This window comes from Cololabis saira, chromosome 15, assembly GCF_033807715.1.
Source record: "Cololabis saira isolate AMF1-May2022 chromosome 15, fColSai1.1, whole genome shotgun sequence".
NCBI lineage: Eukaryota > Metazoa > Chordata > Actinopteri > Beloniformes > Belonidae > Cololabis > Cololabis saira.
In genome coordinates, this window is record NC_084601.1 from 29,381,264 (window position 1) to 29,407,147 (window position 25,884).

Here is a 25,884-nt window from a genome sequence, read left to right on the forward strand (position 1 = left end):
GTCTAGTTTTAGTCAAAGATTGTATTTAGCCAAACCCATTTTTCAATTCAAACAAGGTTATATTATTATATTTATTATGAGCTTATAGACTCAAGAATACATTCATTCCAGATACAGAAGACTCTAATTTGAGTTTACAACATATTCATTTTTCCGCATTTCTCCCCATCTTTATCTTTTCCGACGACACATTTGGTTTTGTTTTCCACGTCTATGTAGGAAAGTGGATCTAAAGACTAAACTGGTTTAAAGACTAAACCAGAGGAAACTACTAAAAACATGGACAAGGATCTTTGTTAGAACATTTCATCTCGTTTTGGTCAACGAAAATGAAAACACATTTTAGCAGACTTTTTATTTTGTAATCTACATTTTAGTCTGGTTTTTATTCCTCTAAGATATTGCATTATATATTTAATTATCGTTATCGTCACATGACCAGCATTTTTTCGTTGCGTCTCGTTTTTCTCAGGTGATAAAGGTTCGTTGAGTCATAATTTTCGTTGACGAAAGCAGCTTTACTAATGAGTGAGTGACGGTCCGACTTGGTCTCACCTCTTGGTCTGTAGGAGGACACAAACCCGATGTCTGCTACAATAGAAAGCTGCTGATGAGCAAAGCATATGAATTAATTACTTTACGATGTAGTTCTTTATTTTTCTTGCTGTCGTTTATAGGTCTCTGTTACGTTCAGCGCAGTTAGCCGTGTTGCTCCTTTTCTTTCTCTGCCTTAGCTGCAGCCAACTTTGGCAACTCAATATCCTCCTTCGTGTGAAAAACTTTCAACTGTTTTATCAGCTTTGTTGTGTTGAAATTCTTTTGTAACATTCCTCCTCGGGGGAATCTCCTTTGCACACACTTTGCAAACTGCAAATTTGTTGTCCTATTCGGACATTGTAAAACTCCCATAACAGCGACGCCATTTTCAGTGTTGATGTTTTATAGAGACGGCCACGCCCCCTTAGGACACCTCGGTCTGAGAACTGGCGGCGGTTTGTCGTTGTAAACGTCATCAGATCGGCCCGTTTTGAACTATTATTTTCCGATCGCCGATCAAAACTGATAGGGTCATTATCAGGCCGATACCGATCGGTTGCCGATCAATCGGTGCATCCCTAGTGGAAAGCAACTTTATTTCCCTCCAAAGCTTCCAGAACCGAACCCGTGTATCCGTCCGTCCCTCAGGTGGACCTGGACGTCACCCTGCCCGGCGAGGGCGGGAAGGACCGCCCCTTCAAAGTGTCCATCAAGTTCGTGTCGCTGGTCAGCTGGCACATGCTGCACGAGGTGCTGACGGGCCGCGGCACCACCGAGCCGGTGGACCTGGACAAGCCCATCAGCACCAACCCGGTCCACGCCGTGGACGTGGTCCTGCGGCACCTGCCCTCCATGAAGTGAGTCCCCCGACACGCAGGGACTCCTCCCGCTTCCTGTGCTTACTGGGTCTGACGTGGGTCCTCTCTGCCGGGCCAGGTACACCCCCGTGGGCCGGTCCTTCTTCTCCTCCCCGGAGGGCTACGATCACCCGCTGGGGGGCGGCCGCGAGGTCTGGTTCGGCTTCCACCAGTCGGTGCGGCCCGCCATGTGGAAGATGATGCTCAACATCGATGGTGAGTGAGGAGGCCGGTACCGGCTACTTTAGAGCCCGACCCAGAACTGCTGCCTCGGCCCTGGACATGGGTCAGAACCTGATGCCAAAACATCGAGGCGTCAAAGCTGTACAGACCATGATTGGTTACATTTTTAGTATTGATTGGGATTGTTTTGTTGAAGTTGCATCGTACTTTTGTGGAAGGTTTCGGATCTAGGGTCTGGATCTGGACCTGCAGTTCCTCTACTGACCACTAGGGTCTGGATCTGGACCTGCAGTTCCTCTACTGACCACTAGGGTCTGGATCCAGACCGTTTCGTAGCGTTTACAGGAAAGCAGGATCCCGTACCCATCCTGGATCGGAAAAGAAGTATTTTCTCTTTCAGTCTGAGAACAACATCTTCACCTCCGTTGTTGAGTGTGTTGTGTGTCAAGTGTGTTTTTGTGTGTTGACTGTGTTGACTGTGTTGGGTGTGTTGACTGTGTTGGGTGTGTTGGTGTGTTGTGTGTCGAGTGTTGACTGTGTTGACTGTGTTGAGTGTGTTGAGTGTGTTGTGTGTGTTGAGTGTATTGAGTGTTGACTGTGTTGACTGTGTTGACTGTGTTGACTGTGTTGACTGTGTTGACTGTGTTGGGTGTATTGGTGTGTTGACTGTGTTGACTGTGTTGACTGTGTTGACTGTGTTGGGTGTGTTGGTGTGTTGTGTGTCGAGTGTTGACTGTGTTGACTGTGTTGAGTGTGTTGAGTGTGTTGTGTGTGTTGAGTGTATTGAGTGTTGACTGTGTTGACTGTGTTGACTGTGTTGACTGTGTTGACTGTGTTGACTGTGTTGAGTGTGTTGTGTGTGTTGAGTGTATTGAGTGTTGACTGTGTTGGGTGTGTTGACTGTGTTGACTGTGTTGACTGTGTTGACTGTGTTGAGTGTGTTGTGTGTGTTGTGTGTGTTGAGTGTTGACTGTGTTGACTGTTGACTGTGTTGACTGTTGACTGTGTTGACTGTTGACTGTGTTGACTGTTGACTGTGTTGACTGTTGACTGTGTTGTGTGTGTTGAGTGTATTGAGTGTTGACTGTGTTGGGTGTGTTGTGTGTGTTGAGTGTTGACTGTGTTGACTGTGTTGACTGTGTTGAGTGTGTTGACTGTGTTGACTGTGTTGACTGTTGACTGTGTTGACTGTTGACTGTGTTGACTGTTGACTGTGTTGTGTGTGTTGAGTGTATTGAGTGTTGACTGTGTTGTGTGTGTTGACTGTGTTGACTGTTGACTGTGTTGACTGTTGACTGTGTTGACTGTTGACTGTGTTGACTGTGTTGTGTGTGTTAACTGTGTTGACTGTTGACTGTGTTGACTGTTGACTGTGTTGACTGTTGACTGTGTTGACTGTTGACTGTGTTGACTGTTGACTGTGTTGACTGTTGACTGTGTTGACTGTTGACTGTGTTGACTGTGTTGGGTGTGTTGACTGTGTTGAGTGTGTTGAGTGTATTGACTGTGTTGAGTGTGTTGTGTGTTGGTGTGTTGTGTCTTGAGTGTTGAGTATGTTGTGTTCGTGTGTTGAGTGGGTTCAGTTTGGCGTTGGGGCGTATCATCCTCTCCTCTTGTGGTTCCAGTGTCGGCCACGGCCTTCTACAAGGCTCAGCCCGTCATCCAGTTCATGTGTGAAGTTCTGGACATCCACAACATCGATGAGCAGCCGAGGCCGCTGACTGACTCCCACCGGGTCAAGTTCACCAAGGAGATCAAAGGTGGGTCGGCCCCTCCCCCGGTGATGATGATGATGTTGAACGATGATGATGATGATGATGTTGAATGATGATGATGACCCCGCCCCCCCAGCTCTGACCTCACCACCTTCTCGTCTCCTCAGGTCTGAAGGTGGAAGTGACTCACTGTGGAACGATGAGGAGGAAGTACCGGGTCTGCAACGTGACCCGGCGGCCCGCCAGCCTGCAGACGTACGTCCCACACCTGGGGGGGGTTAGGATCAATACTCTATCCATACTCTGTCAGTACGCTGACCCACTTAGGTACCAGATACTAGTCTCCAGACACTTTTTTGTGGTCTTGGTCTTGGTCTCGGTCTCGGTCTCGGTCTCGGTCTCAGACTCGGAAAATTGAGATGCCGTTGCACCAAGTTGACATAATCTGGTGATCAGCAGTTCTTCAGTGTAATATGATTACTATAATGGTAAATAATGTAATTTGATAATGGTAAGTTGATAATTGTATCTTTAATATTTAAAACTCAGGTTTCATCTCCAAATTCAGTCCAATTTAAATCAGTAACATTTACTATTCATGACTTTTCTGAGGTGGAGGGGGGTGTTGGAGGCTGGTTATTCTGTTAGAGACTTTGGGACTAGTTAGTAATCGTGTCAATCCTTAAAAGCACTGGAGTCAATCCTCCAATAGAGGGTCTGCATTGAAGTCACTTCCCCACTGGACCAGCCCCCTTACTCGCACTGAGTGGCAAAACATCAGCAAAAACAGCTGCGACTAGTGGAGAAGACGGGATAACAGCTGATTAACGGCTTAAATTAAAGGCAGTTGGACTTGACAGTGACCCGTACAGTTACCCCAAGAACCAGTGGTCCATGGACATTAATATTTGGCCACTAATTGAGTTTCCTGATATTTATATGTACTTGATTTCTACGCCGGGGAAATACACGAAGCAAAGCTTGAAGGCTTACAAAAGTCTTGACGCTTGGTCCTACTTCAAGGCAGGATTTGTTGTAGAAAATAAAGTGTTGACGACAGCGAACTTTATGATTTGACCGTTTAACGTTAGCTACCCAAAAATCCAACATTACGTGATACAAAATGGGAACCACAAATCCACGTCTCGGTGCCTGGAATCCAGTTGTTTCTGGGAATTGCAGCGATCCATTTGTCTCTCTTAAGCTTATTTTTCATCAGTCTGTAAAACGATAACTACGATTTCTTGCTAAATCTATGAGTACAGTCGATCGCACAACAGCTCTTTCCCATTCTAGATGTTTTCCAGTTGCTCAAACTGAAAGTTTACGCTGCCACTCAGTCTTTCTGCCACTCAGTGGACGTAACCCACCGTGAAGTCGCATCTGTGACATCATGCGCATTCCCTCTATTGTGTAGAAATAGCGGTAGTGCAGTCGCCACATATCTGATCTCAGCTGATGGATGGAAACATTTCTAGCTAGTTCAACATCATCATCCCCCTCAGGTTCCCGCTGCAGCTGGAGAGCGGCCAGACCATCGAACGGACCGTGGCCCAGTACTTCAGGGAGAAGTACAACCTGCAGCTCAAGTACCCCCACCTGCCGTGTCTGCAGGTGGGCCAGGAGCAGAAGCACACCTACCTGCCGCTGGAGGTCAGTTTAGTTTTTATTTCCCAGAAAATAAGGTTGATGTTCTTTGATTCAGGAGGTTTCAGCCACGTTTAATATTTTATTGATTTATTGAACAAAACTGACACAAAATGCAGAAAAAAGCTACTTCAGTTTGTAAAAACCCCTTTATTTACCTTATTTTATTTTATTAAGACAGTGAAAATGTATTAAAACGTCCTGATTAACTGAGCTGAGCTTGTGCTGCAGGTCTGCAACGTCGTTGCCGGCCAGCGCTGCATCAAGAAGCTGACGGACAACCAGACGTCCACCATGATCAAAGCCACGGCCCGATCAGCACCGGACCGGCAGGAGGAGATCAGCCGGCTGGTGAGGCCCGGGGGGGAGTCAGGAGGAGTCAGGAGGAGGTGGAGGAGTCGGAGGTGGAGTCAGGAGGAGTCGGGAGGAGGTGGAGGAGTCGGAGGTGGAGGAGTCGGAGGTGGGAGGGAGGAGTCGGGAGGAGGGGGAGGGAGGACGGACGAGTCGGGAGGGAGGAGGTGGGAGTCGGGAGGGAGGGAGGAGTCGGAGGAGGAGTTGGGAGGAGGAGGGAGGGGGGAGTTGGGAGGGAGGATTCGGGAGTCGGGAGGGAGGGAGGAGGAGGAGGGAGGGAGGGAGGAGGAGGGAGGGAGGGAGGGAGGGAGGAGTCGGGACCCCGGGGGAGCAGTCACCGCGGCGTGAACCCCGTCTCCCAACTCCTCGTGTCCCAACTCCTCGTCTCCTAACACCTCGTCTCCTAACTCCTCGTCTCCTAACTCCTCGTCTCCTAACACCTCGTCTCCTAACTCCTCGTCTCCTAACTCCTCGTCTCCTAACTCCTCGTCTCCTAACTCCTCGTCTCCTAACACCTCGTCTCCTAACTCCTCGTCTCCTAACTCCTCGTCTCCTAACACCTCGTCTCCTAACACCTCGTCTCCTAACTCCTCGTCTCCTAACTCCTCGTCTCCCAACTCCTCGTCTCCTAACTCCTCCTCGTCTCCCAACTCCTCGTCTCCTAACACCTCGTCTCCTAACTCCTCGTCTCCTAACACCTCGTCTCCTAACTCCTCGTCTCCTAACTCCTCGTCTCCTAACACCTCGTCTCCTAACTCCTAACACCTCGTCTCCTAACTCCCCGTCTCCTAACTCCCGTCTCCTAACTCCTCGTCTCCTAACTCCTCGTCTCCTAACACCTCGTCTCCTAACACCTCGTCTCCTAACTCCCGTCTCCTAACTCCCGTCTCCTAACACCCCGTCTCCTAACACCCCGTCTCCTAACTCCCCGTCTCCTAACTCCCCGTCTCCTAACTCCCCGTCTCCTAACTCCCCGTCTCCCAACTCCCCGTCTCCCAACTCCCCGTCTCCCAACTCCCCGTCTCCCAACTCCCCGTCTCCCAACTCCCCAACTCCCCGTCTCCTAACTCCCCAACTCCTCGTCTCCCAACTCCCCAACTCCCCGTCTCCCAACTCCCCGTCTCCCAACTCCCCGTCTCCCAACTCCCCAACTCCCCGTCTCCTAACTCCCCAACTCCTCGTCTCCCAACTCCTCGTCTCCTAACTCCCCAACTCCCCGTCTCCTAACTCCCCGTCTCCTAACACCCCGTCTCCTAACTCCCCGTCTCCTAACTCCCCGTCTCCTAACTCCCCAACTCCCCGTCTCCTAACTCCTCGTCTCCCAACTCCTCGTCTCCCAACTCCTCGTCTCCCAACTCCTCGTCTCCCAACTCCTCGTCTCCTAACACCTCGTCTCCTAACTCCCCGTCTCCTAACACCTCGTCTCCCAACTCCTCGTCTCGCAACTCCCCGTCTCCTAACACCTCGTCTCCTAACTCCTAACACCTCGTCTCCTAACTCCCCGTCTCCTAACTCCCCGTCTCCTAACTCCCCGTCTCCTAACTCCCCGTCTCCTAACTCCCCGTCTCCTAACTCCTCGTCTCCTGACACCCCGTCTCCTGACACCCCGTCTCCTGACTCCCCGTCTCCTGACACCCCGTCTCCTGACTCCCCGTCTCCTGACACCCCGTCTCCTAACTCCCCGTCTCCTAACTCCCCGTCTCCTAACTCCCCGTCTCCTAACTCCTCGTCTCCTAACTCCTCGTCTCCTAACTCCCCGTCTCCTAACTCCTCGTCTCCTGACACCCCGTCTCCTGACTCCCCGTCTCCTGACTCCCCGTCTCCTGACACCCCGTCTCCTAACTCCCCGTCTCCTAACTCCCCGTCTCCTAACTCCCCGTCTCCTAACTCCCCGTCTCCTAACTCCCCGTCTCCTAACTCCCCGTCTCCTAACTCCTCGTCTCCTAACTCCCCGTCTCCTAACTCCTCGTCTCCTAACTCCTCGTCTCCTAACTCCCCGTCTCCTAACTCCCCGTCTCCTGACACCCCGTCTCCTAACTCCCCGTCTCCTAACTCCCCGTCTCCTAACTCCCCGTCTCCTAACTCCCCGTCTCCTAACTCCTCGTCTCCTAACTCCCCGTCTCCTAACTCCCCGTCTCCTAACTCCCCGTCTCCTAACTCCCCCGTCTCCTAACTCCCCGTCTCCCAACTCCCCGTCTCCCAACTCCTCGTCTCCCAACTCCTCGTCTCCTAACTCCCCGTCTCCCAACTCCCCGTCTCCCAACTCCTCGTCTCCCAACTCCCCGTCTCCCAACTCCCCGTCTCCCAACTCCCCGTCTCCCAACTCCCCGTCTCCCAACTCCTCGTCTCCCAACTCCCCGTCTCCCAACTCCCCGTCTCCCAACTCCCCGTCTCCCAACTCCCCGTCTCCCAACTCCTCGTCTCCCAACTCCCCGTCTCCTAACTCCCCGTCTCCTAACTCCCCGTCTCCTAACTCCCCCGTCTCCTAACTCCCCGTCTCCCAACTCCCCGTCTCCCAACTCCCCGTCTCCTAACTCCCCGTCTCCTAACTCCCCGTCTCCTAACTCCCCGTCTCCTAACACCTCGTCTCCTAACTCCTCGTCTCCTAACTCCCCGTCTCCCAACTCCTCGTCTCCCAACTCCCCGTCTCCTAACTCCCCGTCTCCTAACTCCCCGTCTCCTAACTCCCCCGTCTCCTAACTCCCCGTCTCCCAACTCCCCGTCTCCCAACTCCTCGTCTCCCAACTCCTCGTCTCCTAACTCCCCGTCTCCCAACTCCCCGTCTCCCAACTCCTCGTCTCCCAACTCCCCGTCTCCCAACTCCCCGTCTCCCAACTCCCCGTCTCCCAACTCCCCGTCTCCCAACTCCTCGTCTCCCAACTCCTCGTCTCCTAACTCCCCGTCTCCTAACTCCCCGTCTCCTAACTCCCCCGTCTCCCAACTCCCCGTCTCCCAACTCCCCGTCTCCCAACTCCCCGTCTCCCAACTCCCCGTCTCCCAACTCCCCGTCTCCCAACTCCTCGTCTCCCAACTCCTCGTCTCCTAACTCCTCGTCTCCTAACTCCTCGTCTCCTAACACCTCGTCTCCTAACACCTCGTCTCCTAACTCTCCGTCTCCTAACTCTCCGTCTCCTAACTCTCCGTCTCCTAACTCTCCGTCTCCTAACTCTCCGTCTCCTAACTCCTCGTCTCCTAACTCCTCGTCTCCTAACTCCTCGTCTCCTAACTCCTCGTCTCCCAACTCCTCGTCTCCTAACACCTCGTCTCCTAACTCCTCGTCTCCCAACTCCTCGTCTCCTAACACCTCCTCTCCCTCCTCAGGTGCGCAGCGCCAACTACGAGAGCGACCCGTTCGTGCAGGAGTTCCAGTTCCGGGTCCGGGACGAGATGGCCCAGGTGACGGGCCGCGTGCTGCCGGCCCCCATGCTGCAGTACGGCGGCAGGGTGAGCTCTGAGCCCTTTATGGTACCTTCCCTTTTCAATCACGCTTCATACGCATGAGTGTCTGTTTGTTTCATCTGTGCCACAAACCCACCTCAGTAAAGTCCAAAACTCACCCCCCGGCCCTCGACGTAGAGATCTGGGGGACCTGTTTCAATTCTAGTTTTAGTCTAGTCTTTGGGTCAAAGTATCATTTTAGTTTTTATTAGTTTTAGTTACGTTCATTCTCCTTTTAGTCGTGTCAAGTTTCAGTCGACTAAAAGTCCAGGACCATTTTAGTCTAGTTTTAGTCAAAGATTGTATTTAGCCAAACCCATTTTACAATTCAAACAAGGTTATCTTATTATTATATTATTGTTACCTTATAGACACATTTTAGCAGAGTTTTTATTTTGTAATCTACATTTTAGTCTAATACATCCACTATGGCGGCGACGTCAGTAAGCGATGCAATGTGCTGATTGGCTCTCCAGAAACGCTTTGAAACCCGTGCCAAAGATCGCTGATTGGCTCTTATTATTGGCACGTCAAAACAGTGCCATAATTCGCCATAATTCGTAGTTGTAAAAAGATTTTGTAGCTTTTGTAAAAAAAAGTTTGTAGCTTTGTATATCCAATGTTGCACACAGACGAATTAATTCCACAGCTACAAAAATGTTTTAGATATGCACAAAATATTTCTACAAGTACAAATATTTTTTGCAAGTACAAATATTTTTTGCACATGCACAAAATATTTTTTGCAAGTACAAATATTGTTTGCAAGTACAAATATTTTTTGCACTTGCACAAAATATTTCTACAAGTACAAAGTTTATTTACAGATACAAAATATTTATGGCTTTTAATTTGAGCCCATAAAAGAAGCAATTATTTTATTGTTTATTGTTGGCTTTATCTCAAACAACAACAATTCACCATCAATTAAAAGTGTCAATATATATATATATAAAAAAAAGCAAAATAATTTAACAGTCTCATCCAGAAATAACACATTATAAACAGCAAAATAATGTGTTGGAGAGGGAACAGGAGGAAGCAGAATGCTCATTTAGTCCTTTCCCTTCCTCACAATATCATATCATATGCCATAGAAAATATAAACATTTAAATAAAACAAGAAAAGTAAGAAAATAATAACAAAAATAGATAAATACAACACAGACAATTAATAAACAAAGATCAAGGCATAATTAGACTAGACTCCTACAATATCCTAAACTCCAAAATGTAATTTCTCAGTCACTTCTTTGATGATCCATGACCAGCCATGAATGCAGGTAGTTACATTTGTATCATTATGTTAAAAAACTCTATTTCTGTGAGGAAACCTGTTGAAAACATGATTTCTGTTTTTTTTCCATGTTTGATTTGCTTCTTTTCTCCAGATTGACTTGACAGATTTGCTTTTACACACTTTTTCCTTCCAGCTGGAAAAGAACCATCACTTTGAAATGTCTTCATTTTGCATGTTGATCCCGGTTGTTGTTCCGTTTGATGATCTCTGAGAGCGCCGGCAGCAGTGTTGTGCGAGTTCCTACTTCTCATGATCTAGTTCAAAGTTCAGTTCACATAGTTTAAAAATGAATAGTTCACGTTCATAGTTCACCATTTTCACTTTGAACCAGTTCAAATTCAGTTCATTTCAATATCTTTAGGTGAGATGTACGAATGAAACGCCCCCTCCTATCCTAAAACTGTATACAATCATGTTTTGTCCTAGTGGCTTTTCAACTTTAATCAGAGGCTGTATATCTCCAACAATCTAGTCCATTATCAGTTTGTCTACCTGTTGCTGGGAAAACAACCCCCTGAAGGTGCAGCAGTGGGACTGGGGTCGTTTGGGGCTGTTGGGTCTTCTTGGTCTTTCCTGATCACTTTCCTTGATTGCCAAGGACTTACAGATATTTCCTCACACTGGACGGATGCTTTAACTCCACATGACGTTTCAAATGTGAAGTTGACGAGGCAGACGCTCAGACTGACTTCTCAGGTGGACATAATCTGCACAGAAAGGTTAGATTTTTACCGTGTGACTCTTTGGGAGACGATGTGTAAAATTCCCCCAGATAATGATAAGCGGATCATCATGTGACGGCTCACTGACGCTGCGTCTGCAACGTCTCTCTCTTCACCGGTCATGTAAAGACTGCACCGGGCTCGGGCCGCCGTTGCCATGGAGATGGTGCCCGTTGCTATGCTAGTGTGTGCACTGCATTGTGGGAAGTCATCATCTCGTCGAGTATTTTAAATGTGCCGCCCGCTGGTGAAATGTATTGGACCTAAACAGTGAAGCTGAAACTCACATAATCTGAACTGTTCAAATTCCAGTTCCTGATCTGCAGAATGAACAAGTTCAAGTTCTTTATTTGCAAATATGTTGCATTCAGTTCAACGTTCTCACAGAAATGAACGTGTCCAATGAACTCGTTCATGCACAACACTGGCTGGCAGGTTGCTCTCGGTTTGTGGGTTTGTGGGGATGTGGGTTTGAGACTGTCGGCCGTAGCAGATCAACCGTCCACCGTCTGTGCAGAACCGCACCGTGGCCACGCCGTCCCACGGCGTGTGGGACATGCGGGGGAAGCAGTTCCACACCGGTGTGGAGATCAAGATGTGGGCCATCGCCTGCTTCGCCACGCAGCGGCAGTGCCGGGAGGAGATCCTAAAGTGAGCCCCCCGAACCTCCCGAACCCCCCGAACCCTCCCGGTCCAGAGACAGAACCGGTCTGACCCCCGTGTCTCCCTCCAGGGGCTTCACGGACCAGCTGAGGAAGATCTCCAAGGACGCCGGGATGCCCATCCAGGGCCAGCCCTGCTTCTGCAAGTACGCCCAGGGGGCCGACAGCGTGGAGCCCATGTTCCGGCACCTGAAGAACACGTACGCCGGGCTGCAGCTCATCATCGTCATCCTGCCGGGCAAGACGCCCGTCTACGGTAGCAGCACTGCTGGTTCTGTTCACTTCTGGCTGTAGTCGAGTCTTTGGTTCAAACTATCATTTTAGTTTTTATTAGTTTTAGTCACGTTCATCCTCCTTTTAGTCGTGTCAAGTTTCAGTCGACTAAATGTCTGAGCATTTTAGTCTCATTTTAGTCAGAATTGTCCATTTTAGTCTTCATCATGGATGGATAGAATGATGGAATGATGGATGGATGGATGGAATGATGGATGGATGGTAGGGCTGTTCGATTTTGCCCAAAAATAAAATCTCGATTTTTTTCTCTCAAAATCCGATTTTCGATTACGATTATTTTGTGAATTGACAAAAGGCAAAGAAATGATTTCAAATATGCTGTTTTTTTATTGAACATTTGCCCCATTGGGCTTTAAGTGCAAACTTTGCTCTTATTAAACCAAAAATGAATGAATAAAGTGCAAAACTCTGTAAAATAAGTTGAAAAAAAGTTTAAAAAAATATAATAAAATATAAAGTTTTATCTCTGAAAAAAAAATAATCAGCAAATCAGCACTTGCAAACATACAGTAAGTAATATTTCCAATTAAATAATTTAATTAAACTAAACTGGGTCTTTGCATGCTAAATAATAATGCAACCCATGAAGGAGGTAGAGGTGTGTAATGTCAGTCATTACATTTGCTATTCACATTTGCAAGTTTTTTGCAAGGAACACGAGCCGATCTACCGCATCTGGCTTGAGGGATGCCCAGTGGCAACGCCCCCTCCTACACTAAAGAGCCTCTCCGATGGGGCACTTGTCGCAGGTATTGAGAGGTATTTCCATCAATCATTAATATGGTATCAATCATTAATATGTGTGCAGACAAGGTAAAAAAAAAAAAAATCTTTAAAAAAAAAAAAATCGATTTTACGATTTTCACGTTTTAACATCGTTCTAATTACATAATCGCGATTACGATTTAAAATCGATTAATCGAACAGCCCTAATGGATGGATGGATGGATGGATGATGGATACAAAGATGGATACAAAGATGGATGTAATGATGGATGTAATGATGGATGGAATGTCTCTCCCCCCAGCGGAGGTGAAGCGGGTGGGCGACACGCTGCTCGGCATGGCCACCCAGTGCGTGCAGGTGAAGAACGTGGTGAAGACGTCTCCGCAGACGCTGTCCAACCTCTGCCTCAAGATCAACGTGAAGCTGGGCGGCATCAACAACATCCTGGTCCCGCACCAACGGTAAGCCCCGCCCCCTGACCCTCCACCGCCCCCCGTGACCCCTGAACCCCCTGACCCCTGAGCCCGGTCTTTGCAGGCCTTCAGTGTTCCAGCAGCCCGTCATCTTCCTCGGGGCCGACGTCACCCATCCTCCAGCGGGGGACGGGAAGAAGCCGTCCATCGCAGCGGTGAGGTCCAGTTCCCTTTAGGGCTGCAACTAACGACTATTTTAATAGTCGACTAGTCACCGACTATTGAAACGATTAGTCGACTAATCGGATAATTAGTAATTTTTTTTTAATTTAGTTAATTTAGTTTAATTATGTGGAAAATGATAATAAACACAAGAAAGATGGCACTAGAGCCCTGCTATAGCGGGACTGTTTTCTTCATCCTGCTCCCGCCCGCATCCGTAAAACTCTGAGAATTCATACCCGCACGGCGCACAATAATAGAGATGCATTGATTTAGTGTCTTCTCCCGTCCCGCAAGAGAAATGTCCAGACAAATCTATCTGATTTAATGTTAACATGATCATTGTAGAGTTTGATGGATAATTGACAGTTCATAGGCACCTGAACTAAAGTTAGATGCAAATCCATCTTTGTCATCACACAAGTTTTTTCGCTCTTTCGCGCTGTATCAATTATGATTGAGTTTATAGCAACGAGAGTAGCTGTGAGTGGCTCAAATAATACTAATAAATAACATGAAATAAACAAAGTTAACGAATGAAACAAATTAATTTAACAAATGAAAATAGGCTTAATATCTTACCAAGGCAAGTCCGTTTCCTTCAACACTCCGTGCTTTCTCTTCAAATGCATTACCGACGTGCTCCCATGAAAAGCAAGGTCGGCTTTGCAAACCTCACAAGTCATCTTTTTATTCGCCGTATCGAGGCTAAAATGCTCCCAAACTTTTTAAGTTTTATTACCTGCAGCTGCTGAGACGCTATCGTGCTGCACGACTCTCGGCAGAGACTGTATTGAAGTGAGACGCCTCACTCCGTTGGAAAAACACGTCTAGCGACAATTGTTGACAATGGAATTAATTGTCGACAATTGTGATTATCGATTTTTGTCGACAACGTCGAGGAATCGTTGCAGCCCTAGTTCCCTTCAGAACCAGGTCCAGGTCCGGGAGGCTCGGCCGTCTGACGTGTCCCTGTCCTCCTCCCATCCCCCCGCAGGTGGTGGGCAGCATGGACGCCCACCCCAGCAGGTACTGCGCCACGGTCCGCGTCCAGAGGCCCAGGCAGGAGGTCATCCAGGACCTGGCGTCCATGGTGCGAGAGCTGCTGATCCAGTTCTACAAGTCGACCCGCTACAAGCCGACCCGGATCATCTTCTACAGGGACGGCGTGTCGGAGGGCCAGTTCAGACAGGTTCACACCGCTCCTCCTTTTCCTTTCCTGAGATCATCACAATGTTCAGAAAGGCCCATCTGAACCCGGTCTGAACCTGAAGCTTCTAAATCTGTGTTGCCAGGTTGGGCACGTTTCAGCCCAATTGGGCTGAAAAATATATATTTGGGCTGCTTTTCCTGGTTTTTACTATATATTAGAAATGATCAATTATCAAATTATCAACATAAAAGTTTCCATTATAGCAGAGAAAAATAGAAACATACACAATAAATTCACTGATGTTTGCTTTGTTTTAATCTATTCAATTTAATTGTAGTCTTTGTTATGAACCTGAACTTTTTCGGGGCGATTTAGTGGTGTTCTGAAGCAAAGAGAAATTTATAACACATTTAATAATTTATGGTTTTAACATAGAGAATGTCTGATTCGGGCTGGTTTTTCATTATTTCGTGGGTTTTTCATCACGTCTGGGCTGGAACCTGTCAGATCTGGCAACCTCCACCTCAGCGCTGGATTTCTTAGTGACTGGTCTTTTTGGTCTTAAATTTTCTTTGAAAATGGTATTAAGAAGTATTAAGTATGAAAGTATTCCTCCCTGAACTGACGTGTCTGTGTTCAGGTGCTGTACTACGAGCTGCTGGCCATCAGGGAGGCCTGCCTCAGCCTGGAGAAGGAGTACCAGCCGGGCATCACCTTCGTCGTGGTCCAGAAGCGCCATCACACCCGCCTCTTCTGCGCCGACCGCACCGAGCGGGTGAGCGGCGCCCCACATGTCTCTTCTCTTTCAGACACGTCCCGGGTTCTGTTCAGGACCCCTGGACCTGCTTCCATTTTCCTAAAATAAGGCCTTTTAAATGTCTGAATTGGTCTTAAATCTCAATATAAGAGGGAATTTATCCAGTTCAATCATTAAAAATTAAGTTTATTTAATCGTTTTGAGGAATAAATCTGTTTACCAGTTGTTAGACGCCTCAGTCAGGGTTGCCAGACTGAGCAGGTTTCTGCCCAATTGGGCTGAAAAATATAGGACTGGGCGGGTTGATAAGATTTGGGCTGCATTTCCTGGTTTTTACAAAATATTTAGGAGAAATTATTAACAATTATGCTGGTGGAATGAAATGAACAAGAAGCTCCGTCAGAGTCGCTCTTTCTCTGATGTCACATTCTGACTCAGACGTCTGACTCCAACCCCCCGACAAATCGGTGGCCTGTATTGTGATGACATCACAGTCCAACTCAGCCACTTAGAACCTCGGCAGAATAGTTACAGAAAAGTATCTAGTCGGCTCGTTGGACCCCTAGTGGGAAAGAACCAAACCGAGTGGAGGAGAGCCGAGTAGGTGCTGGTGGAGAAGCACCATTAGAGGCGTGTTTTAAAGCTGAGACGGTCCTCTGAGGGTTCGGAGGTGGCAGGAAGTCCTGCTCCTCCTCCCAGGAATGTGATGAATGCTGCAGGTCAGGTTTGACTAAGACTGGTTTGACTGGCAGGTGGGACGGAGTGGGAACATCCCGGCCGGCACCACGGTGGACACCGACATCACGCACCCCTACGAGTTTGACTTCTACCTGTGCAGCCACGCTGGAATCCAGGTAAACCTGTCGGCCTGTAGCTGCTGCCCCGCCTCCGTCCGTGTTGGCTAACGTCTAACATACTAACCTCGCCGTCCTCCAGGGTACCAGTCGTCCCTCCCACTACCACGTCCTGTGGGACGACAACTGCTTCACCGCAGACGAGTTCCAGCTCCTCACCTACCAGCTGTGCCACACCTACGTCCGCTGCACGCGCTCCGTCTCCATCCCAGCACCAGCCTACTACGCCCACCTGGTGGCTTTCCGGGCGCGCTACCACCTCGTGGACAAGGAGCACGACAGGTAGGGGGGAGGCCGGGACCAGGGGTAGCAGGGGGTACCAGAGACACTGTTGGTACCGTGGGTACCGGGGGTAACCACGGTACCAGGGGTATTTGTTATCTACTGGTGAAAAGACAAGTCATCAACTATTGAAACGACTAGTCATCGACCGGCGAAACGATTAGTGAAACTACTAGTCATTGACTGATGAAACGACTAGTCATCAATCGGTGAAACGACTAGTCATCAACTGGTGAAAGGATTAGTCATAAACCGGCTAAAAGACTAATTATCGATTGGTGAAACGATTAATGAAAAGACTAGTCATCGACTGGTAAAATAAATAGTGATTGACTGGTGAAACTACTAGTCATCGACCGGTGAGATGACTAGTCATCGAGTGATGAAAAAAATAGTAAAACGACTAGTCATCGACCGGTGAAACGAATAGTGAAACGACTAGTCATTGACTGGTAAAATGACTAGTCATCGACTGGTGAAAAAAATAGTGAAACGACTAGTCATTGACTGGTGAAACGACTAGTCATTGACTGGTGAAACGACTAGTCATTGACTGGTGAAACGACTAGTCATTGACTGGTGAAACGACTAGTCATTGACTGGTGAAACGACTAGTCATTGACTGGTGAAACGACTAGTCATTGACTGGTGAAACGAATAGTTATCAACTGGTGAAACAACTAATCATCGACTGGTTAAAAGACTAGTCATTGACTGGAAAAATGACTAGTGAGCGACTGGTGAAACTACTAGTCATCAACCGGTTAAAAGACTAATTATCAATTGGTGAAACGATTAATGAAAAGGCAAGTCATCGACTGGTAAAATGACCAGTGATCGACTGATGAAACGACTAGTCATCGACCGGTGAAACGACTAGTCATCAAACGGTTAAAAGACTAATTATCGATTGGTGAAACGATTACTGAAAAGATGAGTCATCGACTGGTAAAATGACCAGTGATCGACTGGTGAAACTACTAGTTATCGACTGATGAAACGACTAGTCATCGACCGGTGAAAGGACTAGTCATTGACTGGTGAAACAACTAGTCATCAACCAGTTAAAAGACTAGTCATTGACTGGTGAAACGACTAGTCATTGACTGGTAAAATGACTAGTCATTGACTGGTGAAACAACTAGTCATCAACCAGTTAAAAGACTAGTCATCGACCGGTGAAATGACTAATTATCGATTGGTGAAACGATTAGTGAAAAGATGAGTCATTGACTGGTAAAATGACCAGTGGTCGACTGGTGAAAAGACTAGTCATCGACTGGTAAAATGACTAGTGATCGACCGGTGAAACGACTCGCCTTGCCCTTGTTTCTTTTCAATACCCAGATCAGAAGTAGGCGTATTTGATTGTGTGATCTAAACGAAGAAGACAACAACACCCAAGATGTAGAAACTGGAGGAGATGATATATGTGCTGCTGGGTCTGTGGCCTTTGTTTGATATCAAGTTAAAAAATGAGAGATGGAGAAGCTTCAAGCAGTGATGCTTTTTAATGTTTTTAGTTCGTCTCGGAAAAGTATCTGCACGTTAGACCCCTAGTGCTAGTGGAAAAGCGACATAAGTTTCTACTTTTACCTGCAAACAAACCTACTTTCTGGTATCAATAAAGTTACCTTCCCTGTGTTTGCCTCCGCAGCGCCGAGGGCAGCCACATCTCAGGGCAGAGCAACGGCAGAGACCCGCAGGCGCTGGCCAAGGCCGTGCAGATCCACCACGACACGCTGAGGACCATGTACTTCGCCTGAACCCCTCCCCCCCCCGCCTCATCTGGACCCAGAGGTCACGGAGGACAGTTCCCACCCTCCCTCCTCCTCCTCCTCCTCCTCCTCGCCCCTGGCGCCCGCCGTCTCCAGTCCTCATGGTGCAGATTTGAGGATCACACTTTTATGATGTGGGTTTTTATGAGCGGAACCAGCGCCGGGCCCCCGCCGGGCCGGTTTCACATGTCTGCTCGTGTCCGGCTGTCTACGTGTTTTTTGCGTGTTGTTTCTCGGTGACCATGGCGACGGCTCGACGGCTTCCGGGCAGTACCAGGCCCATGAGGCTCGGTCGCCCGTGAGGCTCGGTCGCCCGTCCCCTTTTTAGCCAAGCGAGGTGCATGAAGATGACTGTTAGAAGCAAACGCCGCGGCCATGAAATGGACACTTTTAACCTTCGGTCGAGTCACCTGTAGTTTTATTCCTCTCCATATTTATGCTTTTTTCTCTTTTTTAATTTAAATTAACTTCATTTCCGGAACCCAAACGCACCGCGGGGGCGACTTTTCTGCGGTTCCGGCTCAAGAAACTGACCGGCGAGGTCTCCTGCCAGCGAGTGGCGCCCCCTAGTGACCGGCGACTCGTATTCCAGGACGTCTGGTACTCAAAGTCTGGAGCCTCGGACCCGGCGGGTCGGCCGGGAGGTCGGGGGGCGGGGATGGTGGGGGGGGAGGTTTTAACCAAGTGCCTGATTTGGTGAGAAAGTAATAGAGCCTTTTAGTCCTCCGATTGTTTGCTGCTTCGCCTTGTCGTCGCGGAGACGCCGAAGCTCCAACTGGACGGGAAGCACACTTCATCTTCTTAAAGCCACCATATGTAGTAATACCACCTCTGACCACAGTAGAAGACCTGCAGGTCTGGATCCAGACCCTAGTGGTCTGTAGGGGACCTGCACTGTTTTCTATTTTCAGAGATATGCTGCCTCTGAGTGGTCAGAAGTGGTATTACTACATAGGGTGGCTTTACGACGATTTTAAAACTGTATTATTCTTTTTTTTTTGCGTTTTCTGCATGTTGTCGTTCCTTCGTTCCGCCTCCAGTCGGATCATGTGACTCAAGGTCCTTCACTTGTGATCTCAGAGATGATTTAAGAGTGTGTGCGCCTGACGTGCCTGGTGGCGGCGAGGCCACGCCCACGGCGCCGGCGGCCAACCAATAGAGGTGTTGGGAGCGGCGGTGGGCGGAGCCTCGAGAGGCAAGTGGGCGTGGTTGGAGTCGGATCAGAGTTCTGCGTCTCTGACGTACCAGCATCCACCTTTACTTGAAGGACAGTCGTGGTGTCTGGGCGCCGCTAGCCGCTCGCTGCTAGCCGCTAGCCGCTCGGGCGCCGGACTGTCTCACAGATGCCTTTTTCTCCTCCGAGATAAAACCGCGTTGCCGCCTGAATGAAAGTATATTTATAGTCAGAGATATTCACGAACGCTTAGCCATTTATTTTTTCTAACAACGGTGCTGTCTGAGGCCGACGCCCACCAGGTGGCGACGCCTGGCTCCGCCCACATGCGGCTGCCGGTTCACGGACGAATCAAAACGATGCGTCAGGAGTTACTCTCCTGGTTTTCTGAGGGGGGGAGGGTTGAGGGTTCTCCGCCGGGTCGCTCCAGACGCGGAACGGTCCGACGCCTCGGAAGATAAAACCTCCGAGAAGCAAAAGATGAAAGCCAGGTCGTGTAGCAGTACCAGTTCTGACCACAGGGGGCGCAGCGCTGCTTCCTTCTGCTGCTTCTCAAGTTTCTAAGTTGGATGGAAAGAAATTGCTGCAAAAGTTACTAGTTACTAGAAGTAACTAGTAGTTACTCGTAACTTTTGTAGTTCTAGTAGTCATTACTTGATCTGATGATGTTATGATGGGATGTGGCGCCCCCTGTGGTCAGAAGTGGTAGAGCAGAGAATGAAGGGAACCTGTGGATCGGCTACGATTAGGGTCAGTGTGTGTGTGTGCGTGTGTGCGCGTGTGTGTGTCTGTGTGTGTGTGTGTGTGACCTGGTAAAACGTGAAATAGTCATGAAATTAATCTTCGCCTTAAATGTGCATTCATGTCGAGTGGATGAAGGCGGGGCAGGAATCGAACCTGCAGCTGGGGGCTGGTTGATGGTGGAGCCTCGATAACTCAAGAAGAAGAGTAGAGCTGCCGTCGCCGGGGCGTAGCCGCACACGCTCAGAAATAACAGTTACTGTCGTCTTTAATACTTTGAGAACTCATCATGTCACTTAAAGATTTCCTATCATAGATCCCCGTATCATAAAGTCGGACAGTCTCCTAAAGTTTGGACCGTTTCCTAAAGTCGGACCGTCTCCTAAAGTCCGGACCGTCTGCTAAAGTCGGACCGTCTCCTAAAGTCAGACTGTCTCCTAAAGTTCGGGCCGTCTCCTAAAGTTCGGGCCGTCTCCTAAAGTCGGGCCGTCTCCTAAAGTCAGACCGTCTCCTAAAGTTCGGACCGTCTCCTAAAGTTCGGACCGTCTCCTACAGTCGGGCCGTCTGATAAAGTTCGGACCGTCTGATAAAGTTCGGACCGTCTCCTAAAGTCTGGACCGTCTCTTAAAGTTCGGACCGTCTCCTAAAGTTCGGACCGTCTCATGAAGTTCGGACCGTCTCATGAAGTTCGGACCGTCTCCTAAAGTTCGGACCGTCTCATGAAGTTCGGACCGTCTCATGAAGTTCGGACCGTTTCATGAAGTTCGGACCGTCTCATGAAGTTCGGACCGTCTCATGAAGTTCGGACCGTTTCATGAAGTTCGGACCGTCTCATGAAGTTCGGACCGTCTCCTAAAGTTCGGGCCGTCTCCTAAAGTCGGGCCGTCTCCTAAAGTCAGACCGTCTCCTAAAGTTCGGACCGTCTCCTAAAGTTCGGACCGTCTCCTACAGTCGGGCCGTCTGATAAAGTTCGGACCGTCTGATAAAGTTCGGACCGTCTCCTAAAGTCTGGACCGTCTCTTAAAGTTCGGACCGTCTCCTAAAGTTCGGACCGTCTCATGAAGTTCGGACCGTCTCATGAAGTTCGGACCGTCTCCTAAAGTTCGGACCGTCTCATGAAGTTCGGACCGTCTCATGAAGTTCGGACCGTTTCATGAAGTTCGGACCGTCTCATGAAGTTCGGACCGTCTCATGAAGTTCGGACCGTCTCATGAAGTTCGGACCGTCTCCTAAAGTCGGACCGTCTCCTAAAGTTCGGGCCGTCTCCTAAAGTCAGACCGTCTCCTAAAGTTCGGGCCGTCTCCTAAAGTCAGACCGTCTCCTAAAGTTCGGGCCGTCTCCTAAAGTTCGGACCGTCTGATAAAGTTCGGACCGTCTGATAAAGTTCGGACCGTCTCCTAAAGTTCGGACCGTCTCCTAAAGTCAGACCGTCTCCTAAAGTCTGGACCGTCTCCTAAAGTCTGGACCGTCTCCTAAAGTCTGGACCGTCTCCTAAAGTCGGGCCGTCTCCTAAAGTCAGGCCGTCTCCTAAAGTCTGGACCGTCTCCTAAAGTTTGGGCCGTCTCCTAAAGTCTGGACCGTCTCCTAAAGTCGGACCGTCTCCTAAAGTCGGACCGTCTCATGAAGTTCGGACCGTCTCATGAAGTTCGGACCGTCTCCTAAAGTTCGGGCCGTCTCCTAAAGTCTGGACCGTCTCCTAAAGTCTGGACCGTCTCCTAAAGTCTGGACCGTCTCCTAAAGTCTGGACCGTCTCCTAAAGTCTGGACCGTCTCCTAAAGTCTGGACCGTCTCCTAAAGTTCGGACCGTCTCCTAAAGTTCGGACCGTCTCCTAAAGTTCGGACCGTCTCCTAAAGTTCGGACCGTCTCCTGAAGTTCGGACCGTCTCCTAAAGTTCGGACCGTCTCCTAAAGTTCGGACCGTCTGATAAAGTTCGGACCGTCTCTTAAATTCGGACCGTCTCCTAAATTCGGACCGTCTGATAAAGTTCGGACCGTCTCCTAAAGTTTGGACCGTCTGATAAAGTTTGGACCGTCTCCTCAATTCGGACTGTCTGATAAAGTTCGGACCGTCTGATAAAGTCCGGACCGTCTCCTAAAGTTTGGACCGTCTGATAAAGTTCGGACCGTCTCCTAAAGTCGGGCCGTCTCCCAAGTTCGGACCGTCTCCTCAATTCGGACTGTCTGATAAAGTTCGGACCGTCTCCTGAAGTTCGGACCGTCTCCTAAAGTTCGGACCGTCTCCTAAAGTTCGGACCGTCTGATAAAGTTCGGACCGTCTCTTAAATTCGGACCGTCTCCTAAATTCGGACCGTCTGATAAAGTTCGGACCGTCTCCTAAAGTTTGGACCGTCTGATAAAGTTTGGACCGTCTCCTCAATTCGGACTGTCTGATAAAGTTCGGACCGTCTGATAAAGTCCGGACCGTCTCCTAAAGTTTGGACCGTCTGATAAAGTTCGGACCGTCTCCTAAAGTCGGGCCGTCTCCCAAGTTCGGACCGTCTCCTCAATTCGGACTGTCTGATAAAGTTCGGACCGTCTCCTAAAGTTCGGACCGTCTCCTAAAGTTCGGGCCGTTTCCTAAAGTCTGGACCGTCTCCTAAAGTCGGGCCGTCTCCTAAAGTTCGGACCGTCTCCTAAAGTTCGGACCGTCTCCTAAAGTCGGGCCGTCTCCTAAAGTTCGGACCGTCTCCTAAAGTTCGGACCGTCTCCTAAAGTTCGGACCGTCTCCTAAAGTTCGGACCGTCTCCTAAAGTTCGGACCGTCTCCTAAAGTTCGGACCGTCTGATAAAGTTCGGACCGTCTGATAAAGTTCGGACCGTCTGATAAAGTTCGGACCGTCTGATAAAGTTCGGACCGTCTCCTAAAGTTCGGACCGTCTCCTAAAGTTCGGACCGTCTCCTAAAGTCGGACCGTCTCCTGAAGTTCGGAACTTCTCCTAAAGTTGGACCGTCTCCTAAAGTCCGGACCGTCTCCTGAAGTTCAGAACTTCTCCTAAAGTTGGACCGTCTCCTGAAGTTCGGACCGTCTCCTTAAGTTCAGAACTTCTCCTAAAGTTTGGGCTGTCTCCTAAAGTTTGGGCCGTCTCCTAAAGTTCGGACCGTCTCCTAAAGTCGGACCGTCTCCTAAAGTTCGGACCGTCTCCTAAAGTCGGACCGTCTCCTAAAGTTCGGACCGTCTCCTAAAGTCGGACCGTCTCCTAAAGTTCGGACCGTCTCCTAAAGTCGGACCGTCTCCTAAAGTTCGGACCGTCTCCTAAAGCTGGACCGTCTCCTAAAGTCGGAACTGTCTGATAAAGTTCGGACCGCTTCGCCCCCCCTGAAGGTTTTTCTGCGTCGTGACTATTTCACGTTTGGACCGGGTCAGAAGTTCTGATGGGTTCATCTCCGTCGGTAACGAGTCTCACCGTAGATGTAGCATAATTTATTTCACTTGTGGTCGTCGGGGGCGACGCCCCCCCCTCCCCCCGTTTACTGGATGGCAATAATGACGCAGTCGTAGATCTGTGCAATCATGAGTTTACAGTGGTCCGCCGGGCCCCCCCCCCCTGGAGGCCCCCCCTGCCCTGAAGCCACGCCCCTGAAGCCCTGCCCCTGAAGCCCCCCCCCCCCCCCCCCCCCTGGAGGCCCCCCCCCTGTCCTGGAGCCCCGCCCCTGAAGCCCCGCCCCTGAAGCCCCGCCCCTGCCCCCCCCCCCGGAGGCCCCTCAGAACAAACCTCAGTGCCTCGTCGCTCGGCTGCTTTCACACACAAACGTCTCGTCGGTTTGTGAGTTTCTGTCTCTGAGCTTCTCCGTGTTTCCGCCTGACGCCGTTGTTTTAGAAGGAAAACTGTCCTTGTTTGTCTTAACACCTCATCCTGCTCCACGTCGAGCCTTTTTACTTGTCATATTTAATTTTTGGAATAAATCTGGTATGTTATAACCCCCCCGAGTTTGTTCCTGATTTTTGATCAGCCTAGCAACGGGCCAGCCTAGCAACGGGCCAGCCTAGCAGTTGGCTCTCCTAGCAACAGACCAGCCTAGCAACGGACCAGCCTAGCAACGGACCAGCCTAGCAACGGACCAGCCTAGCAACGGACCAGCCTAGCAACGGACCAGCCTAGCAACGGACCAGCCTAGCAACGGACCAGCCTAGCAACGGACAAGCCTAGCAACGGGCCAGCCTAGCAACGGACCAGCCTAGCAAAAAAACCAGCCTAGCAACGGACCAGCCTAGCAACGGACCAGCCTAGCAACGGACCAGCCTAGCAACGGACCAGCCTAGCAACGGACCAGCCTAGCAACGGGCCAGCCTAGCAACGGACAAGCCTAGCAACGGGCCAGCCTAGCAACGGACCAGCCTAGCAAAAAAACCAGCCTAGCAACGGACCAGCCTAGCAACGGACCAGCCTAGCAACGGACCAGCCTAGCAACGGACCAGCCTAGCAACGGACCAGCCTAGCAACAGACCAGCCTAGCAACGGGCCAGCCTAGCAACGGGCCAGCCTAGTAACGGGCCAGCCGACCATCCCAGACCGTATCCTAACAGACATCAATCTACTCCTGGTTTCGGAGGTGGTTTCCATGGCAACGGGAGACGTGAGGACAGATGGAGACACTCATCACAACTGTGACATCACTAACCTCTGGTCTCCTCCTACCACGTGGGACCGTGTTGTAAATGGGCGGGACAAACGGGTCTGGACACGCCCACTTAACGGCACTTATGCTAACCTACTATGCTAAAGACGTTTAATTATTAATTACTTTTAATTTATTAATTATGGTCAAATCAGTCCAAGAATTCCCGTTAAAAGATGATCCTGCGTTCGTCTGAAAGTTTCAAAATGTGGTTTTAGTGGCGGCGTGCTAGCTGATGCTCGGTTAGCACAAGCTGTATGCGCTGAGCTGAGTTCTGATGTTCTGGACCGACCCAACGGGGCGTGACGATCCGCTCAACTAACAAGACAGATCTTCAAAATAAGAGTGAGTTCTGGCAGGTCGTTGTTCAAACATCAACACACGTTAGCTGACTATTGGCTCTGCTGACCGCCAATCAAAAGGCCACGCCTCCCATGCAAACACTTTCGTATGATTGTATTTTATTTAGTTTATTTAAATTGATCAAACAAAACTGGAAATGTTTTATTTCTGCTGTAAAGTTGGACATTTTGACATTAAAGTCATTGGATCCCGACCCTAGTGGTCGGTAGTAGACCTGCAGGGATTCACCAACAACCCAGAAGGAGCTCAATAAATAATAATTAATAATAACTTAATCCTAGCTAACATCACTGGGTAGCAGCCTGGGTAGCCAGACAACCCGATGGACAGAGAGAGGCATCATCCCAGATGAATGTCTTGCAACTGGCCATGACCAACCATGGGCTATCTGGAAAACCCTAAACCGTTTGTGGGTCGGTGAAGGACGCTGCAAGGCATCCATGAAAAAATGGAAATTAACATGCTCTGATGCATCCGTGTGTGAGGAACCACAAACAATGGACCACATCATGAGATGCATATCTGCCCCACAATGCACTGGAGATGACCTGGCCGAACCCAACGCTGCTGCACTTCCACCCATTGGAAGGACATGATATAGAGGACGGCCAGACACGAAGAAGAGGGATAACTGAGTTCGTACAGGTGAACATTGAGGCGCCGCGTTTGAGAGAAAAGACAACAACAAAAGTATGGTCTGTGATTAAGTTTCAAGTAAGAAAGAAATAAAGAAAACCTTTTTGGGTCATAACAAAGTATAATTCCAGTTCTTTTAATATTTTTATTTATGTGACTACAAATGAGGTGAAGTTTATTTCACATTAAAGCTGACTGTTAACTCTGGTAACTCGGACGCCCCCTTGTGGCCGCGGCGATCAACTGCGCCTGCGCAGTCTGGATGTAACGAAACAACTGTCGACGTTTTTATTGATTACATATACGTTTGTTACTCATGTGTTTCTATCCTGGTTCGGGGGGAACCCCAGCACCCCTAAAAGGTAAGAGATTTTTATGTTTTGTTGTATGTCCATGTTTAATAAGCTGAGGAAATGTCAAAACAGTATTTGGTTCAGTATTTGGAGCTCCAGAGGTGAGGTG

The 25,884-nt window shown here is 49.2% G+C and overlaps 2 protein-coding genes across 3 annotated transcripts in view; both read left to right on the forward strand.

Moving 5' to 3' along the window:
- Nucleotides 1–20,064, forward strand: part of LOC133460583 (protein argonaute-3-like) — a 29,617-nt gene extending 9,553 nt beyond the window's left edge. The window contains exons 4-19 of one of the 2 annotated variants that reach the window (XM_061741226.1): nucleotides 1,186–1,394; nucleotides 1,474–1,610; nucleotides 3,203–3,337; nucleotides 3,460–3,547; nucleotides 4,798–4,945; nucleotides 5,171–5,290; nucleotides 8,612–8,755; nucleotides 11,268–11,401; nucleotides 11,484–11,668; nucleotides 12,735–12,894; nucleotides 12,971–13,061; nucleotides 14,066–14,260; nucleotides 14,862–14,996; nucleotides 15,731–15,832; nucleotides 15,915–16,114; nucleotides 17,772–20,064. In XM_061741226.1, the coding sequence (XP_061597210.1) occupies nucleotides 1,186–1,394; nucleotides 1,474–1,610; nucleotides 3,203–3,337; nucleotides 3,460–3,547; nucleotides 4,798–4,945; nucleotides 5,171–5,290; nucleotides 8,612–8,755; nucleotides 11,268–11,401; nucleotides 11,484–11,668; nucleotides 12,735–12,894; nucleotides 12,971–13,061; nucleotides 14,066–14,260; nucleotides 14,862–14,996; nucleotides 15,731–15,832; nucleotides 15,915–16,114; nucleotides 17,772–17,880 (2,292 nt within the window). In that variant the 3' untranslated portion in view covers nucleotides 17,881–20,064. The remainder of the gene's footprint in view (nucleotides 1–1,185; nucleotides 1,395–1,473; nucleotides 1,611–3,202; nucleotides 3,338–3,459; nucleotides 3,548–4,797; nucleotides 4,946–5,170; nucleotides 5,291–8,611; nucleotides 8,756–11,267; nucleotides 11,402–11,483; nucleotides 11,669–12,734; nucleotides 12,895–12,970; nucleotides 13,062–14,065; nucleotides 14,261–14,861; nucleotides 14,997–15,730; nucleotides 15,833–15,914; nucleotides 16,115–17,771) is intronic. The other variant, XM_061741227.1, reaches the window with a different exon arrangement.
- Nucleotides 1–25,884, forward strand: part of LOC133460585 (sodium/hydrogen exchanger 3-like) — a 249,309-nt gene that overhangs the window by 60,171 nt on the left and 163,254 nt on the right. The gene's annotated exons all lie outside the window — the stretch shown is intronic.